Source organism: Dufourea novaeangliae, unplaced genomic scaffold, assembly GCF_001272555.1.
Source record: "Dufourea novaeangliae isolate 0120121106 unplaced genomic scaffold, ASM127255v1 scaffold221, whole genome shotgun sequence".
Taxonomy (NCBI): Eukaryota; Metazoa; Arthropoda; class Insecta; order Hymenoptera; family Halictidae; genus Dufourea; species Dufourea novaeangliae.
The window spans coordinates 2881620-2898273 of NW_015374115.1; the positions used below are offsets into that span (position 1 = coordinate 2881620).

Sequence of the window (16654 nt, forward strand, 5' to 3'; positions counted from 1 at the left end):
CATTCCTTTATTATTTTCCGTTTAAGTAATTCTTTATCCATAGTTAGCCTTTCAATTTCTCATTCCACCTGATTCCGTCGTTTCCTCGAACCCTGACGTGTCCGTCCTACCGAAATGTAACAAACACCTCGATAATATGGCAGACGGTGCCCAGGGGCGGACGGTTGTACATCAAGCGCCAATTAATATCACGAAAATGTTTCGTGCGGCTGTAAGTCTGACCACTGGGGGCATCTCCGTTCTCGGTTACATGGCCAGCAGCAGCGTGGTTAGTTATAGACTGATTTGATATGCTCGATTGATAAAAGAAAGGCGGCCCCCCTTCCCTTGATAGTATCTACACCGTTATTTGCCTTATCTGGTAAAACCGAACAGCGCGGCAGCACTGGCGGACTGTAATTTTCGTGTGTACGTATACGGCCGATCGATATTATGTTTAAACAGTATCATGCTCACGTCCCTTTTCATTTGCATCACGAAATATTTACTTAAATTATCGGACTTTTCGTTCGTCTTTAAACGATCTCTAGTGGAGAGGTTTTGCCTGGTGTCCCTTGGAACTTTCGATACGTGATTCAATTTTCCGTCGTTTCCGGCCTCGGCGGAGGGCGCCCCACGTGTTCACTTTCCCTTGTGTTAAATTAATTCACGAGACTGTCGAACGTCTGATTCGGTTCCGTGCTCCTTCAGGACCTGGTTAACGTACCCTTCCTGCGATGAGACGCTACGAATTGCATCCCTCTCAATTTCCACCGCGTTTCTTTGGTTACCGTTTTCTATTAGGTAGGCCAATAAGTTCGTGCGGATTTCATTTATTGGCGTATTTCTTGTCATAATAATTGATTCTCGACGATGTGTCTTTTGACCCCCTGGTGAAGCCAGCTACAGTGCTTGGGAAAAGTTGGGAAAACAATTCTACAAGGACATGACTTACATCCGAAAGTCTCGACAGTGAGAACTGTGTGATGCCAGGCAGTGAAAGCCTCGAATCTCTGAGGAGTGTGTCTGTAAATTCGAGTAACGGATATAAGGTGCATAAGAATCGTGCTTTTACTCGATTTTTATCGACAACTATGTTTTCGTTCTTAATAATATTTCCGTTTTCTGACGTATTTGACTCATCGATTCACATCAATTTTCACAGTCTTCATTGTATTCAATTAAACCATCAAATTCATTATTTATTTACACACAGAATTACACAATATATACCTACACGTTTACCCCAGCTTTTGGTCAAACTTCATCTCTCCAATGTCTGTCTTACCAGAAGATAAAAAGAAGAGGGAAAGGGTTAACAGTCAAGAAATATTACCTTCCAATTTTTTCGTCGGTTTCGAACCCTCAGAATCCTCTTTCGACCCTTCGGTAATGCTCCTAAAGCGATAATAGAATCCACAAAATCATAGGGTCCTAAGTTCCTTCTTCCCGGATCATTGGATCCTCTTTCTTGGATCTTCCTCCGCCACCCTCCTCTCTGAAACATCCCTTCGACCGAACTTGTACAACCAAATTATTAAACTGTGGACCATCAACGCACCTCCGTTACCAGATCTAGCCCCTCGTGGGCATGGTAATCCGACACCTCGTGTGCTCCGAACGATCCATGAATTATTGAAAACTTCTTGGAAAATTATTCCGTACGACCCCAACGGCGATACATCGGTGCGTGAAGAGGGGCTGGAAAAAAAATTGGGGGCGATAGGAGGCGGAGGACGATGAAGGGAGGTGCTCGTCGTGGAAAATGTGTTCGAGCAAGCGGGATAATGGGCGTCAGAGACGAAATGGCCGTTCCCATCGATTCGCGCCCGTAACAAGGCTAACAATTCGCCGAGCGGAAAGGTGTCCTCGCGGTGATTGCGTAAGTGCACTCGCAGACTTGCGTACACTTTTCGATCCCACGATCGACAGGCTTGACTTTACCCTCGAAAGCGATTTTTTTTTTTTTTCGTAAAAATGCTACTGAACGTCCGGTCAATTTGATTTTGTGGAGATTAATGGAGCGAATATTGCTGGGTGGATAATAAGGCACGCGTTTCTGTCAGGTGGGTGTTGGAACGTTTTGTTGGTGTATCTTATCTTATACATCATCATACAGTTACGAAAATGACATTGCAGTTCGACAACATAATAAGACTAAAAAATTGTCCGATAAAAACAGATGTTTGGTCTGCATATAATCACCGAAACCGACATGGAACGATCGTGTAACACCTGTCGGCTGCAGTCGAGGATATTGATCGTTCGACGACCGTCAACCACGGTCATCGATCATATCGAAAGAGTCGAGTACGTAATCGGTAGAATGTTTAAATGTGGCTAGGTTGGAAACTTTTGGACAGGACGAGCCTACGAGAACCAACGAGGAAGCCCCAGGCTCGGGAAAACGCAGCTGCGACAAAAAAAAAGATGGAAAAAAAATGAAAATAATTCCAAGACTGGACAGGAAAAGAGAAAGAGCCGCGCCCCGTCGTATATTACCCTCGCAATATCCGGCGAGTTTTCTTAATCTGGACTTTATCTTAGCTGCGTCGCGGCTGCGAATTAAACCGTGCTCCCTGCCTCTTTTTCTGCTACTCTTAACCTGTGTTCACCGCGAGCCGGAAGAGGATTAATCTGACAGAGACCGCGATATATATCTCGTGTTGCGAGGCTTAATCGGTGAGTGGTTCAGGGTGAATTATGGTGGACGTCGGGCCAAGGGGAGTTTTTCCGGTTCCAGGGGTGTATGATTCTGCTCTGCGACACGAAATTAAGCATTTGGGCTTTCGACAACCATTTCCGAGATGTAGGTAGTATAAAGGAACTTAATATTGCAAGGAAAAGTTTGTACTCTGTGTTGCACGGTATTCGTAAATTGGATTTTGTACTTTCTGAATAACACGGATACTGATACTGCACAAATATGTGGAAATAATCTGAACATAATCTGTAAGTAAGTTGTAAGCAATCTTTTTAAATAGTCTGAATAGTCTATAGATAGTCTATAAATAATCCAAAAATAATGCATAAATAAACCATAAGTAATTTGCAAATAATCTTTAACAATCTAAATAAAAATAATGGTTGGATAAATTAAAAATTAATAGTCTGACATTGGGTGAAATCTAGTAACGTGTAACCATTTTTTACTCTCATATTTCTTTACGAACGACACAGAAATCATGTTTCTAATTCAGTGAAAGATGGATCACCGAAGAGACCCAGGGGGCGGGGGTCGCTTTCACGAATTTCTTCGTTTCCCCTGCCATGTGAAAGTTACCGAATCGAAAACGAGGGGCACGCAACCGCATAAATTAACCGACGAACGCGTCGAATCTGTTAACTACCGATTCGATTCAACTCCGTTCCGCCGTTCCGTGCGTGTTCCATCGCGTGACTTTTCCACATTTTACGGTGCACGGAATCGGTGGAGTAGCTTCTGTTGCCAGTGGTTTCGTTAATGGCGTATCGGCCAGAAATAATCGCGAACGAACGGATCGCTTCTCCAATGTTTTGAACGTCGAAAACATTTCGCTGAAAGTCCCCTGTATCGACGGATTGCGGAGATTTATGTAAATGGACAAGTTCAGATACTGGTAATGTAAAAATGAAAATGGAACGGAAGTTTGAATTCTGTACTGGGAGTTTTACTATGTTAATTGTATAATACGTAAATGGTACCTTTTTTCGAAACTCCATTCCGCTGAGTTTTCCAATTTGTAATGTATAAACCATCCGCAGGATAATCGTCGAATATGTTCCTTAACAAATATAAATTATTCACTAACAATTAGTGACAAGGAACTTCCATCCGCCTGTTAAAAATGTGACGTAAAATACTAAGTCGTTGCAGAAATCCTGTCAATGTTTCTACACATAAAAACAATGAACATTATGGAGATATTGGAGCTGATCGTTTGAATACTATTTAGAGAGTATAAAATTCTATTAACAAAGAAGTAGTGTAATAGATCTCACCAACATATTTCCAACACTAAAATCTTCCACTAGTCAAACAACACGTGTAAACCACCCACTACCGTACCAAATAAACCCAAACCGACCCCGAAGTGTAACAGGAACCAGGACCGATAAAAATCTTTCCGTGAACCAGTGAAATGAGCAAAAATAAACCGTCTTCCGTCGTCCCCTGTGAAACCAGCAACAAGGAACCCCAATGGTCTGCCTCCAGACGAAAGAAAAAACACCTGAAGTCCTCCTGCCACGTGAAGCCCCAATAAAAAAGAGGGAAATTGGGTCAGAAACGTTGTTCCTAGCGATCGTCAAGCACCAGGGTGTCTCGGACCTCGACGTTCTATGCGAAACGTTTGGCGGAACGGCGACAACAGGTGCGGGGCAATTTCGCAATTACCGGCTTATCGCGGTTAAACGAATAATACTCGAATTACAATGCGGCCTGACTGGTTAAACCACCCGCGGCGCGTAAAACGCTTCTCCCATTTCGCATGAAAATTATGCCGCCAGAAATCGGGACAACCAAGGGAGAGACGAAGAGGGAAAGGTGGCGGTGAAGATGGCGGGAAAACGGCCGGAAGTTTGAAGGAGTTACGGGCCTAATAAACCTCTTTACTGCGTTACGAAGGAAGCCATCCACTTTATTCCGCGCGCGGGACGGAATTACCGTTTTAATAAAAAGTATCGCTGGGTGCGGGGGGGCAGCCGGAAGCGAAGGTGCGAAACGGTGGGAGGCAGCTGGCCGTGCAGCGGCGACGTTACGCTTAATCCGACCATAATTTTGCTATTAAAGTTAACAACGACCCTCCACTCGCAGCGGGGTAGACCGCCTAGCAGTCACTTCACGGCTCTGTCGTTGAATATAGAAATCTCGGTTAACCATAATCGTACAACTGGCAGGACGGCTAACGGTGACGATCTCTCCTACGTAGGGAAATTATTATTCATTCACGGAACCCCCTCGATCTTGCTATTGTTGGCGTGTTTATACTGCTTCGAGGAGATTTTCGCGGTGTTTTTGGAGCTGCACTGATGGGACTGGGGTATTTTAGTGTGGATGTCCGTTTTCAACGTGATTTTTGGGAATTAATTTAAAGAAAGCTATCAGACCTAGAAAGTTCTGGTTTTGCGTATATCTTTATGCGTGGTCAAGGTTAATGCACAAATTTTTGTAACATATTTTATGAAGAATTATGCGAGTTTTATTGGTTGCGTCCGTCCTAGTCGTCTGAAAGAAATAAACAGCATAAAAAGAAATTACAAAGTTACAGTTTTAAATTTGGAAGTCTGAGTTTTACCAACAAATTTTTACTTTTTGTACCCTGGAAAAATAGTTAATTTTAAGGTATCAAAAAGTTTCTAGGTTGAAGGTGTAGGTGCTATTGAGTAGTACTTATTTTTTTCACGTGTCTGACCATTACTTGACGAATCTACTTAAATCGAAATTCAAGTGTGTACATATCAGATAAACTTTTATGAACAAATGTTGTTATTGACTGTCGATTTACGTTCAGAATGACACGTTTGTATAATGAATCAACCTATACGGGTCAAATAAAATTTATTTATATGTAGACAGATCATTTTTTTACAAGAGTTTACGAATTATTATTACAATATAAAAAAAGAGTCATAGTATTTGCAGCTCTTTCAAGTAACTTCTTGACAAGTAACTCAAGTAACTTTCATGAAATAACTTCTTTACTCTTCGAAGTAAGCAATCCACCGAAAAAGTTGAGAGTTTTATGTTAATAGGAGTATCAATTACATTGCATATACTGATTGCAGGATCAGAATGTTCAAACCTTGAGTTGTTCAAACCATTTATATTAATTTGCAACTGCAACATAAAAGGCCGTCTATATAATCATTTTTGTAACATCTTAAACACTGTTTATGTAAATAAGAATTAAGTAAATTCAATGAGGTTTATATAATTTTATACCACAATAGATGAAATTAAAAACTTAATTATGCACCACGTCTTTTACTTCGTAAAAGATTTTTCTGCAACAATCGTCGTCACGGACCAATTGTCAATACCAAACGTTCAGGGAACAGAACGAAGGAATATGTTTCGATCGGACGCACGAATAGCTGACGCGTGCTTCCACGAGTAACGAAAAAATAACTGAACGAAGATCGCTTCGTTTAAGTAGCTCGTGGTAATTTCACTTTGCCTACGGCATTTCATGGTATTACGTGAACGATTTCTTTTCTTTAGGCTGTTCTATAATATTTCACGCCCTTGGGACGATGTTCGTTTCGAGACAATGAACAAGAACTTTCCATTGGAGGATCGTGAATCGACTTCCGTTGGATTGTTTAGGAAACGGTTGACGAGGTATTGAATTCATGAGATTCTTTCGAGTCTTGAAAGGAAGCAGTAGGAATTTTGAATGAAATCGGGATACATTGCCGTGACTCGTGGGATTTCTGTATGGATTAATGGAAATTTATCGAATGATACCGTATAACATGAAAATGTATTAATTATGATTTTTAATTATGCTCATGCTTAATGAAACATATATTCCATTGTATTAAGCGTATGTATATTAAATAAATAATGAACGTTAACAATACTAACAATAATGATAATTGCCACGTATGTCTGAGAATCGATTAAATTACTAGCATGCATTGATGTGATTACAGTAGTATGTATGCAGGTTTACATTTGTTATTATTAAAAGATTAGGGTAATCTCAATTTTTGTAAAAGAGAACACAATATTTATAGGAACTACAATATTCTTGTATCGAAGGTACGATCCAAGATAACTTAAAACTTGTCACAGAAAAAATCAGTCACCTGTCTGTACCACAATTTATTACTTCCATGAAATAAAACCTAATCTTAACGAAACTATTACAACGATCATGAACATTCCTCATAAACAAACTGCGGATTTTTATGCAGAATAATATTTTCTAAAGTAATTCATAAAGACAAGAGCAAATGCACGAATTTCTTTCCTCTCTTAAATATCTTATTGAGTTTAGAATAAAATGAAAAACATGTTACATTTGATGAAAGTTTTGCAATTTATTATATTTATTGAACCCTATAAGCTGCAAATGTATGAAATCGGCAGTCTGCACATAAATACTTCCTAAAAAAATCATTTTAAAGTACTTCAACCCTTAACTAATGAAAATAATCATCTTCCAAAATTCTCCACTATGTTGCGCTACCAAATAAAAATTCACTCTGAGACAAGTCATCTATAATTAAAGATTAAACAGAATTCCCCACAAAAACCACAACCCTCTTCTCCAATATCTTCCCCCATCTAAAACCGATTCTACCCCAACCGCTCACCGATAGTATCCCTCCGAAAACAGAGAAACCAGAAGCCCAGTACCAAGAATGAATGAAAATTACCTGTGTATCGTCGATTGACATGGCACGAAACGATCGTTCTTGAAGATCGCGATACACGAGAACGCGGGAAAGGGTGAGGGAGGAACGTGTAGGTTGACAATAGAGATAGGGAGACATGGGACCAGGATAGGCCGAGAAAGTTTTCCAATTTGAGGCAATTAGTTTGCCGTACGGGAACTGGATGGCATGCATCCAGATAATCGAATATGGGTCACCGTCCGAAGTGGAATGGGTCGCGCTTTGGTCAGGCACCGTGGAGACCCGACGAGACCGTGGAAAGAGGAAGAGTTTGACGTGATCGCGTGGACGAGGGTCAACTAGGGCTCCGAAGCAATAATTGTTCACGTGGAGAGGGAGGCAGGGGGTTGAATCTCGAACTATTCGATACGCTTAGAGCATTAAAACCGCTTCTGCGATGAAACCGGGCCGCCTCAGGGGGAAGGGAATTTGCATATAGAAAAACGACTAGAGCAGCCGGCGCGCGCGGCTCGATTGAAAAAGTAATGAATATTGAAAGAGAGGTGGTAATGCAGAAGATAAAGCGTTCGACGAAATGAGAAATCCATTTTGAGGGTGTCGAGACCGGTTCTCCGGGCTCTGAAAACTCTCTCTCTGTTCGACGAGGATTTGAAGTGATACTACGAGGAGTCGTTTTTTTTTACTTGTTGTACGGGAGAGACGAGTTAACTCGTTTGTGTTCGAGTGTATCGATACTTTTTTTATTTTTTTTTTTTTGTTTATTTAATGAATGATTCTTGGGTTTAGTTGTATTGTAATTATACCGCTGACGTTTATACATATCTGGACACCAGAGCCAGGGTGTATTCAGACACACTTTTCAAACTTTAGAGGAGAGCAGGAATCTTGTAACTTTAGAATTTGTGGGTCAAAAACTATTAAAGGATCCGATAAATCCTCAAATCATCTGTTGTACGAATGTATTGGGATGTCAAAATTATCATACATCACATCCTACTCTATAATCATGTCAGTTAGTCCGTTGTGTGCGTTTCTTGACCAATTCCATCTTCTTGCATCCGAACCAACATATTCACTTTTCCAACAATTTTATCTCGCGGTGATATTCGATCTCGTTGAATATTCCCGGAAAATTCGGACCTTTCGAATCATTCTCGAATAATCGGCCACTAGACACGGGGAAAGTTCGATTGATCGATGCCCTGAACTCCCTTGAACTGGTGCTCGATCCGAAGCTATGGAGCCTCGAAGTTTCCCCGGAAGTTGCGGACGATGCAAGAGTCGACTAACTTGTAAATTGCAGATGTAACACCGATCGGTCTACCGCGGAAAACTGGTTTTCCCTTTACTTTCCTGAACACAGAAATCATTTGCTCGTCGATGTTACGTCGTCGTTTCTTACCCGACGTATTTGATCGTGCTCCCCAGCTTTCATCCCTCTGACACGTCCCGTTCCACGTTCGATTTAACGACGTCCGCGGAATTTTTCAGATATCGCGACCCCGACGATTACAGGGTGGGGTTTCGTGTTTTATTCGCGCGACCGTAAAGCGTTATTACGATTTCTACGATCCTTCGGGACGCCGCGTTTATTTATCGACACCCCTGCGGACGGTCCCTCACTTTAACGAGGGCACATCCTGTCCCCTGTAAGGCTACGTCTGTGGTCGTTTATGGTGTTTAATTAAAACGACGATTTTGGGGATGAAGTAAGGATGAAGTAGTTTAACGGAGAAAGTAGTTTGTGGGATGTTTAGCGTAATTTGTGGGGGAACAGTCGATGAACATTAAGTGGGACTCTGGTCGAAATGTAAAGACATATCGCTCGTTTATTTGCAATGATGACGTCACTGAAAAATTACGATTTTAAGGAAAACGAGTTCGAATGTTTTGATCGCTATAATTGTGGATGAAAATCATATTAAAGGGACTGTCCTGGCGTGGTATATTTTGGAAGCTCAGTTCAAGGATTCAGCCAATGGAAAGGACAGACAACAACTGGTTTTTTTATACTAATAAGATTAAAAATTTTGAGTTCTGTCATTGTTGCAGCAATTGTATAGTAACTTTACAGATCAATTTTTGGTTCCTCTTAAAGCAATGTATAAATTTTCTTATGTAAATATTAATATATAATGAAATTTTATCTTTATATAATTGATATCATACGGGTTATTGGAGGAAACATCTATTAAAAAACGTTTGAAATAATTTACTGTCCACTTATTATTTTTTTTGCAATCTGTAGTATCTGTCCTATTTGTGAATGTCTTAAACATTTTCAAGTCGTTTTATTTGGCGATTGACTTCACTAGCGCCACCGAATAATAATAATATCAATACAATAATATCGGATGGGGGATTAACAAAATGTAATTTTATAGAGGGAAATAATGTACGTTGATTATTGATACGTTTTAAACGCATTCAGTAAATATTTCAACCGCCTCTTCTTTCACGTCAATTGAGTCATTGTATGTCGAAATGGCGGTCACTCGTGATCGACGAGGCGTTAATGGAAAGCTCACTGCTGGCCACAGGTAACCGTCACGGCAGTGAATGTATTCAACGCCAAGTGGGAATTTTTAACACAGAATTCCTTTACATAATTATATACAATCTATTTCAATGGATTAACATTATTCGATATAAAAATCGCAAACATTTCTTTAACAATTCGTTTCGTTATTTTGCAGAATGTAAAACCGATACCAGTTGGGAAGAGTGGTGGACCTACGACGGAATCTCAGGTAAGAATCATCGGTTTACCACATCGAGTGTCACGTCGGTCTTTGGTGACCGACAGTGAACTTTCCCTTACAGATGTCAGGCAAAGATGCAGTTTTCCTTCGCAGTTATTACAAACTGTTATTACTGTGGGTAAATAAACGGATGATGGGTGGTTTATTAAAAGCTTCAACTCATAGTTTAAAAACTAAAGTATATTTAATTTTCATTTATTATACTATACATTTATGTTCGAAGGCTTCTGAACACTGAACATTAAATATTTCATAAATTAATAGCCGTATGTGGCTGAAACAAATATCATAAGCTTTCAAATCCCAAACTCTCTGACTGAGCTAAACTTAATTAAAAAGTCACCGTTACACCTGAGGACCTCTCTTTGTCAGTGCCGAGGAGCCTTTGAACTCTCATCGAGGATTACTGTACCTTAAAACATTATACATTCAATATGATGCTTTTACTAACGTGTTGTATGAAATCTATGCATTATTTTGTAAACGTATTCAAATGAATTATTTACTATTATATTCATGAATAATAATTGCATTGAAATTAATACGTTTACTAAAAATAGTATACATTCCTATAGTCGGTTCATACTTCTAAAATCGTACGTACATTCGTACATTAACTAGCAAATGTATACATTTACTAATTTCACGCTTCTCATATACAACACGTCCGTACAGCCTCGAGAGATATCCTGTACGATATCTGTAAAGGAAATTTTCATCAATTTTCCGAGTTAACGAACAAAGTAATCGGCTGTGTAATCGGGCGGGGGGGGAATCGATAGACGATGCAGAAGGGTTCGCGGAAAGAGAAACTAATCGGCGCGCGAGTTAATTTCCATTAATATTCGAGGATTTCACGATCGATCGCGTCGATTTCCCGTCGAAGCGACTCCGTGGTCTTCGACGTCAGGAGGGAAGGGGGTTCTCGCGGAATAATGAGATATCGGGATGGACTCAACGTTGAAAATAACTCTTTTTTCCCCCCTTCCAGTTTTGCCAGCCAGGTACGAGGGGGGAAGCTTAATATTGGAAAAGTTTTACGGCGAGATGATATTCCGGGGACGATTACAGAAATACGTTACAGTTCGACGATGCCTTAGAAACCCGTTTATCTGGTGAGAAACTTGCATCGCAGAGGAGAAACGCGGTGTCGACGAGCTCTATCCCACCCCACCCGCCTCCGCGAGAACTTTTAACTTCTTTCCTTTCGTTTCATTGGACTTTCGTGGGAATACCGCGGGCAGCATCGTCGCTTTCTCTGCGGGGGAAATTATGAGGAGATCCTGGAAACTCCGTGATATGACGATTTGATCGGCGGTATCGAATCGGAGGAAATATTTCGTTTAACGAGTCTGTGGCAATTTATTATGTTGATCTTATAACTTTTGTGGAGGGAAAATTGGGTTTGCATTGACGATGTGGGGTTATTGTTTGGCGGCTGTTGAGAATAAAATTTGCGGTGATTAAAATGAATAATGTCGCGACCAGCATTGTTTTCTGAGGAATTTCGAATAATATTTTCGCCTCTTAAACCACTGAGATGAAATTTTTACTACTTTTTAAGTGGAACTACAGTAATGTCTCGATAAGTGCGACATACTCGAGTGCACTTCGGAATATTTGTAGTAAGGCAGAGAGGTTTTCAGACCCTCATAAATTTGTTTTTTGCCCGAAGCTGAGCCTCTGCTTAGCTTCTGTTTACTCTGTTTTGTTTGGGTTCACAGGGGTGTCGCATTCATCGAGGAATCACTGTATATGGTTGTTAAATGATACTGTGCACATACAACAAGTCACAGAAATATTCGTACCCCCGCAATTCTTGAATTCAATTGACTTAATTATTCTTTAAAAATAAGCCCTGAAGAATCAGAGCACGACCGACATACTCGTGCTCTGATTGGTCGGGGTTTTTCGTTAATATCTCGTTAACAAAATCTCGGAGAACATTTTTGCTAAAGAAAAAGTTGTTCCAAATCACCTCACGAGTGACTCATTTCAGGAACCTGCAACACTTTTGTTGCACCTATACTCACAGATATGAAAAACATTACTCTTCTTTGGGCTCCACCGTATTCAACTAAAAAATGCATGATACTAATATTTTATTTCATAATTTGAAATACGTAGCCATATGCCAACAGTGGGAAGGAAAGGGTTAACCACCTTAGACAACCTAACACTTTATGGAATAGTGAATTATATCTTAAATGTCAATAAACAAAATCAACCTGATATTTTCTAAATCAATTTACTGCTCCCGTCAATAACAATTTACAAGGCATTCCAGTAAAGCAAATATAAAGAGAGAGAGAGCGCTGTCGAAGAAGTTTTTCGGCCATAAAAAGAAATCGGAACGAGTAGCGGAACGGAATTTTCAGCCGCTTTATACGGACGCCCCTTAACCAAGTATACGGCACTGTTTCTCTTGTGGCAGCTGGCTCGCATGGCGGAGAAACAGTAAAGTTAAGGCACTCGAGGCTCGCACGACCCCTATCGGCCCCGGCCGTCTTATTTTTAATAAAAATAGCGGCGACCCCGTACCCGGGGCGAGATTAAAAAATTCGTGCCGGGCGCGGCGCCACGAGCCACTCGATGGCCTCGTAACTTAAAATTAAGAAAATTAGGAGGCTCCACACTACCGCCGCCGCCGTCCGCTATGATGGAAACTGATCAACGTTTTCGTCCCTCGCGATTTATATCTCAACCGTAGTCTCGGTGTCTGATGAACAACAAGATCCGAGAGCAGAGTTACGGGAAACAGAAGTTTGTTGCATGAACTTTTTTCGTACCTTTATTAATCTGGTAAACGAGGACGTGAGATGAAATTGTTTTGGCCTTTGCGTTTCCATCGATGCACCTTGATTCGAGCCTAAATATCATTTACATTTGTAGAATTTGTATTGTGCGTTTAGTTCTGTTATTTTTGTCGATATTGATGGGGTTGTTTTGTGAGATTCTTTTGAGTATTTTAATGTCCTCATACTTAGTGCACCGTGCGGTTTTGCAATAATTTTTACGTCTGTTCTGAAGCTTTTTTAAGTCTTTTTTTAGTCCATTTGTACATTGCAATGCATATGATGTGCTCTATAAAAATAAGATTTGGGAAAAGAATCGTAAAATAGCTTCAGAACAAATGTTAAAATTATTGTATATACATTGCAATGTGAACTGGGTTTGAGAAGGTTAAGAAGGTTTTTATGTCTTCAGTATTCTTCAAGAAGTATTTTCTCGGAGGAGCTTTGTATAAACAGTTAAAAATGATCGAATTTATGGGAATTTATTGTGAAGAAAGAATTAAACCAATCTCTTTGAAACTCTGAGTACAATTGTACAATTAAACAATTTTTATTTTGAAAGAAATTTCCCACCCGTATAACAACTCTTAAATTATACAGTTATTAAAATCACCAAGCCATAGAAAATAAAAAATTAAATTAAAATTATCTGTAGATAATTAAAAATAATATAAATTACACTACTCACTATTAAATCAGCAGAACCATGCAAGACAACAAGAAGAAATAAAATATACTCAATAAAAACAAAGCTACTTCCTTAAAATTAAAATCATAATACTAAATTTACTTCATTTCAAGTCATTCAGGGTTAGATAGCCTTCTGCATAACTTGGCCCATTCGATCCAAAGAGAAGACAGTATAAGCGCATAAAGTTCATCCTCCATTAATGAAGAAACGACCACAGATCGTTATAAATCTTTTTCTTATCGAATTCCTCTGTCACCAGTTACACGTTTCACTGACTCCCAGTGACTTATCGTCGGTCGCAGGGTGTAGGAGGTCAGGAGTGGATTCTTAGGGTGCACCCTGGTCTCATATCAAGGACAGATGGCCCGGCCATTTTACAACCAATAACTGACTCCCTACGCGGATATATATGCCTGGTAGCCATCCTTCGTCGTCGATCCGTACGTACACTGCATATCCTTGATTTCACCTCCAGGCCTGGTCCCGAGAAAAATATCGCTTTAGACCTCGACTGCGCCGTTCGTCTATATATATGTACACACACACACACACACACACACACACACACACACACACACACACACACACACACACACACATATATATATATATATATATATGCAGTACGATACAATGTATAATATATAAACGCTGACGGGGTGGGGAGATGAAGGGAGGGAAAGATATGAAGCGGAGCCACGGTATTCGACGCAGGAATATAATTTGTTGCAGAGTCAATATTGCCGGGGGTAAATAAGACGAGGGAAGAATGGATGTTGATGTAGACGGGACGTACGTGACTGATGTTACAGGGAATGGCGAATGAAATTTAATGTTTCGGATGGTGCCCTGGTGGGATCTGGTTAGAAAATTTCCTTTGAAGGATTAGAATTGAAATTGAGAACTTGTTGATCGTAATTATTATTCGGTGCATCTGCAGGTAATGCACTGTTGTCCTTCGTTATTTGATATTTTAGATTGACAATGTTTTCTAAAATTTTCGCTGTATAAAACTAGCGTGTGAACCAATTATGATCTTGTGCAAAAAGTGGATTACTTATTGGTACACCTAATAGTAATTTGGAGTTCATTTTGAACATTATTCAAATTTATTTCCATGAAGTTGTTGAAGTGTCGTGAGACTTTTAATTCGATCGGTTAATCTGTTTGTCGATTTGTATTTTTTCGGTCAATGGAAAATAAGTAAGTCCTTTGAACACTGTTTTGGTATAATTGCAAAATATATAAAATTGTTTCAATTATTTTTACAGGGTATCGAATAACAGAGTCACTAGAATTAAATTCAATTCTAGTGAACTACTGCTTAATCCATCTATGCGCCCTAAATAGAATAATTATAAATTCTATAACCCAATTGTACCTATCGCAAAGTATCGTTCACATAAACTTAGTAACAATTTCTTGATTTATAATAATTAGACTTTAGATTTCATACATTTATATCCTACAAGGGCTCTCCGAAATACGGTATAAAAATCAAAATTTGCATCGGACGCAAACGAATTTTCTATTTCGTTCTAAACCCAATGCCACGCTCAAGGGAGGAAAGAAATCTCCACTTTTGTTCCGGTCTTCACGAATCACTTTATAAAATGTCATTTTGCATAAAAATCCACAGTCTAATAATAATAAAATCAAGGCACAACCAACGGGGAGGGAAAAAATATCAGGTTCTCGGATGAGGTTCTGTAAGGCACGAAGGGCGAAAGAAAATTTCAGCGGCCAGACGAGGGAGGAAATACGAGGAGGAGGGGTGCAAAGTCGATGGGAATATTCGACGAAGTGAGAACGAAAAAGCTTCAATACCGCGGAACTTTTCCACGGGTCGGATTAAGTTGGTCTCTACCACGGGGAGCTTCTCGTCTTTTGCGTTGGTCGTACGCAACTGGTAGCCTTGCCCAGGCCTGCTCGAACGGTTCAAGAGCACTTTTCCGGCCCCGTGGAAGTACTATTCCGAAGTGAAAATGAAATTTCTGCCGCCCGAGGAAGAGAGCACTCCTCTCGTCCCTACCTTTCCCACCCCCTCTGACATATCCGACGGGACTTAATGATACACTTGTTAAATGCGCGCCCGCAGACGGCCTGCGCAAGTGGGAATCTTACTTTAGCTCGTAAATAAGGGAGTTAATTAAAAATATTTTCTCCTGAAAGGGCGCCCGTACGTTTCTAACGTGCAAGTAATCCGGTACGAATTACATATTTGGATTACCAGACGCCAGATTTGGGCAGAATTTTATTTGAATAATACACAGTGAAAAGCAGCAGTATCTGAAAGTGTCGTCCTAGTTGCACATACATCTTTTTGTATGAAATGTGTCAAAATATTATTCTACTTGAATTATGTTTTATTTTTAGTAATTCCACGATTTAAAGGTGGTATGAATAACGTTCCACTATGCGAGTTGGGTATAAAGAAGGTGGGACAGTTTTCATACCACTGTGCCTCAAAAAGTTAAACAGTTATTGAAATTAAATAATCGTTCGACAAATGTCGATTTATTCATAAAGAAGTATTATTTTATTATAAGAATTGAAATTTCTACGTTTAAACAATTAAAAATGACGAAATACTCTTTTTTTATCTTTTATTCGTTATTCGAAATTTTTTATCTAGTCAGTGTTTATTTATTTATTTATTTATTTACAATATATATACAGGCGTAGCCCTTTTGTACAATATTTTTCGTAAAAACAAGAACCAACTGTCATTTTAATACTGTTCAAAACTTTAAAAGAAATATTTTTTATGAACGATGTGTTTGTCTAATGTTTGAATGTCATTTAAAGAACTTTCGTACTGTCGATCGGCAAGAAATATACCAGATATTGTCACTCAAGTGAGAAAATAGGCGTCTACTGTAGTGGACAAATGCTGTGAGCAGGTTAAAAGTAACTTTAAGCCGGATTAAGATGACCGTATCCAGAGAAATGTCACAGGAAGTGGTCCAATCGACGCGACTTATCCACGAACGAGAAAGATTCCCATTGTCGGCTATTTGTGAAAAGCTTTCATGAATTCGTTAAGGGGCCATGTACGTTTCTTGGCACAAAAAAGTGGTCAA

General features: G+C 39.7%; 1 protein-coding gene across 1 annotated transcript in view; it reads left to right on the forward strand.

Annotated features, from left to right (window-relative positions):
* Positions 1 to 9838: 9838 nt before the first annotated feature.
* The window catches only part of LOC107191060 (carbonic anhydrase-related protein 10), a 113522-nt gene continuing 106706 nt past the window's right edge, over positions 9839 to 16654 (forward strand). The window contains exons 1-2 of the mRNA XM_015580007.1: positions 9839 to 9863; positions 10020 to 10073. Of these exons, the coding sequence (XP_015435493.1) occupies positions 9839 to 9863; positions 10020 to 10073 (79 nt within the window). The remainder of the gene's footprint in view (positions 9864 to 10019; positions 10074 to 16654) is intronic.